Source organism: Hipposideros armiger, unplaced genomic scaffold (genome assembly GCF_001890085.2).
Source record: "Hipposideros armiger isolate ML-2016 unplaced genomic scaffold, ASM189008v1 scaffold_185, whole genome shotgun sequence".
NCBI classification, from domain to species: domain Eukaryota; kingdom Metazoa; phylum Chordata; class Mammalia; order Chiroptera; family Hipposideridae; genus Hipposideros; species Hipposideros armiger.
The window spans coordinates 565334-567987 of NW_017731535.1; the positions used below are offsets into that span (position 1 = coordinate 565334).

General features: G+C 48.7%; 1 protein-coding gene across 1 annotated transcript in view; it reads right to left on the reverse strand.

Moving 5' to 3' along the window:
- The window catches only part of CSMD1 (CUB and Sushi multiple domains 1), a 1699370-nt gene that overhangs the window by 565120 nt on the left and 1131596 nt on the right, over positions 1-2654 (reverse strand). Inside the window, exon 7 of the mRNA XM_019652695.1 lies at positions 352-429. Within this exon, the coding sequence (XP_019508240.1) occupies positions 352-429 (78 nt within the window). The remainder of the gene's footprint in view (positions 1-351; positions 430-2654) is intronic.

Here is a 2654-nt window from a genome sequence, read left to right on the forward strand (position 1 = left end):
GGAGGGGTGTGCAGGGGGGAGGGGTAGACTAGAATGGAGAGAGCAGGTACCATCAAAACACCTGGACATTTACTAAAGAGAAACCCAGAAGGGCCAGTCTCTGGCAGCGCCTGGTGTCCAGTGAGAGCAGAGAGCGAAGACAGATTCGAGCTACACACAGGAGATAAAATCGACATGACACTCTGTCCGCACAATTCTTTCACCAGGAGTTACTGTAGGAGGTGGACACGTGGAAGGACACGACGCGGGAAACGCAGCTTCTAGAACGACCCCTGCGGCTGCCGCAGAGAACTCTCCCCCACGCCGCCCTCCAGCCGACACGGCCGACCCCAGCGGGAGCCCGGGACTTACAGACAGAGTTCTTGTGGCTGCTGTCCTTGCTTGGCAGCATCTTCACGCCTCTGGACTTCAGCTCAATCGCCTTTTTCACTGGAAGAAACAAAACAAAGCCGTTAGCAGGTAAGAACTGCAGCGGTGCCCTATGGTGTTCTGTTATCACAGCATCTCCAGTCATAACCGCTTTCCTACCAACCTCTGGAAAACGGGACACGTTCTGAGGGGTTCATGATGCGAAGGCCATGAAGGAGAAGAGCTTGGGGATAATTAATGCAAGGCAATCACACAGCAAGACGGGGCCTTTTCGCTGCAGTGTCAGAAGCTGAAAACAACACGTGGTACTGCTTGCCTTCTACCCCCAAACCTGCTGACTGCCAGCGACGGCAAATTCTACACAGCATTCAGGCAGGTACCGTCTCAGCTCAGGGGTAGCGACTACAGAGCTTTCTAAATTTGGTAGTCATGAAAAAAGGTAGATAAAAATGGAAAGCATTCACTTATTTATTCATATATTCACTTAATCATGCAAAGTTTAGCAAAGACGTATAAATAGAGAGCCAGGATGGAGAAAGCACATTCTAAGTGTTGGGGACAAAATGTTAATAAAAGAACACTGTTCCTCCCAGACCGTTATAACTTACAGGCAATATAAAAAGAACACATATTATTTTGGTTTCTAAAATCATAGTTCTCACACTTAAATAAGTTTCTTAATCTTTCTAGGTAGGTCCTTCATCACACATTTTAAGAATTTTCATTCTTCTGGTCATTTCCAGAAAAAAAATGTGAGGAGGCATTTGTGGAAAGAAAACAATATTTTAAGTTAAATATTTTTGTTTTGAATATTAAGTTTATTGTATTATTATGTAAATTAAAATAACATTTTAAACATTTCTAATTTACATCTGTGAGACTGGACCTGGAGTAGCAGAAAGCATGGGGACCTGGTTTAAATCTCTGCTCACAACATGGTAGCTGCGTGGCCTGGCAGATTACTTACCTCAGAGTCTGTTAATTTATCTGTAAAATGACTGTGATGGATAACTTTTGGTGTTAGCTTGACTGGGCTACAGATTGCCAAAGATAATTGGTCAGGCATTATTCTGGGTGTTCCTTTCAGGGTGCTTTTGGATGAGATAAACATTTTAATTGATAGACTGAGTAAAGCAGATTCCCTCCTCGTGTGGGTGGGCCTCGTCTAACTGGTTGAAGGCTCAGCTAGAACCAAACCTTCTTCCTGCCTAACTGGGGAATTCATTTCTTTCCTGTCCTCAGTTCAAACGGACACATCGACTTTTCCTGGGCCTTGAGCCTGCCTGTCTTTCGACTGGAGTGACACTGTGAGCTCTCCTGAGTATCCAGCTTGCCGACGCAGCCTGAATTTCTTTACCAGCCTCTGTAATTGTGACAGCAAGTTTCTTACAATAAATGGTACATATCAGATACATGTGTGACCTCACTGGCTGCGGTTCTCTGGGGAGCCCAGACGCACAGCGGGCATGCTGACGGTGAGTGCAGGGGACAAATGCTGCGTGAGGTCCAGGCACAATGGATGCGTCATCTCTAGAAGAGCACCCTGAACACAGCTGCCCAGCACATGGTGCTGCCTGTTGGGATTTCGTGTCACGTGCATGTCACGGCTGCCCTGAGGGAGGCACAGGAGTCACCTCTGGGGCTGTCCTTCCAGCACTGATGCAACTCAACATCTTCCCCTTCTCCCCTCTCCCTCCCTGTGGTCACTGAATATTCTCCCCCTCTGGGGACCTCACCTCCCTGACCCCCTCAGAGCCCCTCACACCACTTCTCGACCTGTCTCTTCAGAGTGACACCTGTAGAGCATCCATTTTAGGAAGCACCTTTGCACAATGGCACTGACTGTCCCACACACCCCGAGGCAGCTGTTCCGTGGACCCCTTACTCCTGTGAGAAATCGAGGTTCACACGGTTGCTTCTTCCGGGCTCAATGCAGTGGGAGAAGCCTGTCCACACTCACGGAGTCGTGTACCTGGGCAAATCACATAGTTACGATAATCTCGGTTGTCCAATCTTTTCAAACGAGCATGAGTCCTTTTTCTGTGTATTTCACCAGGTATACAGGGGAAAACAAGAGTGCAGAGGCAGCTTATGAACTTCGGAGAGGGCTCCCAACAGCGTGGGTTAGAAAGGAGTGCGCTTCTATACTGAGGGCACCCACGGTGTCCATGGAGACAGGCCACAGCCGATGCCCCTTCAGGAAGGACGGGCAGTGGCTCCAGGCTGCCATTCGCTGCCAGCCCTTTTCAGGAATGCTCAGTACAGACGGCCACCTCCCCAGCGTC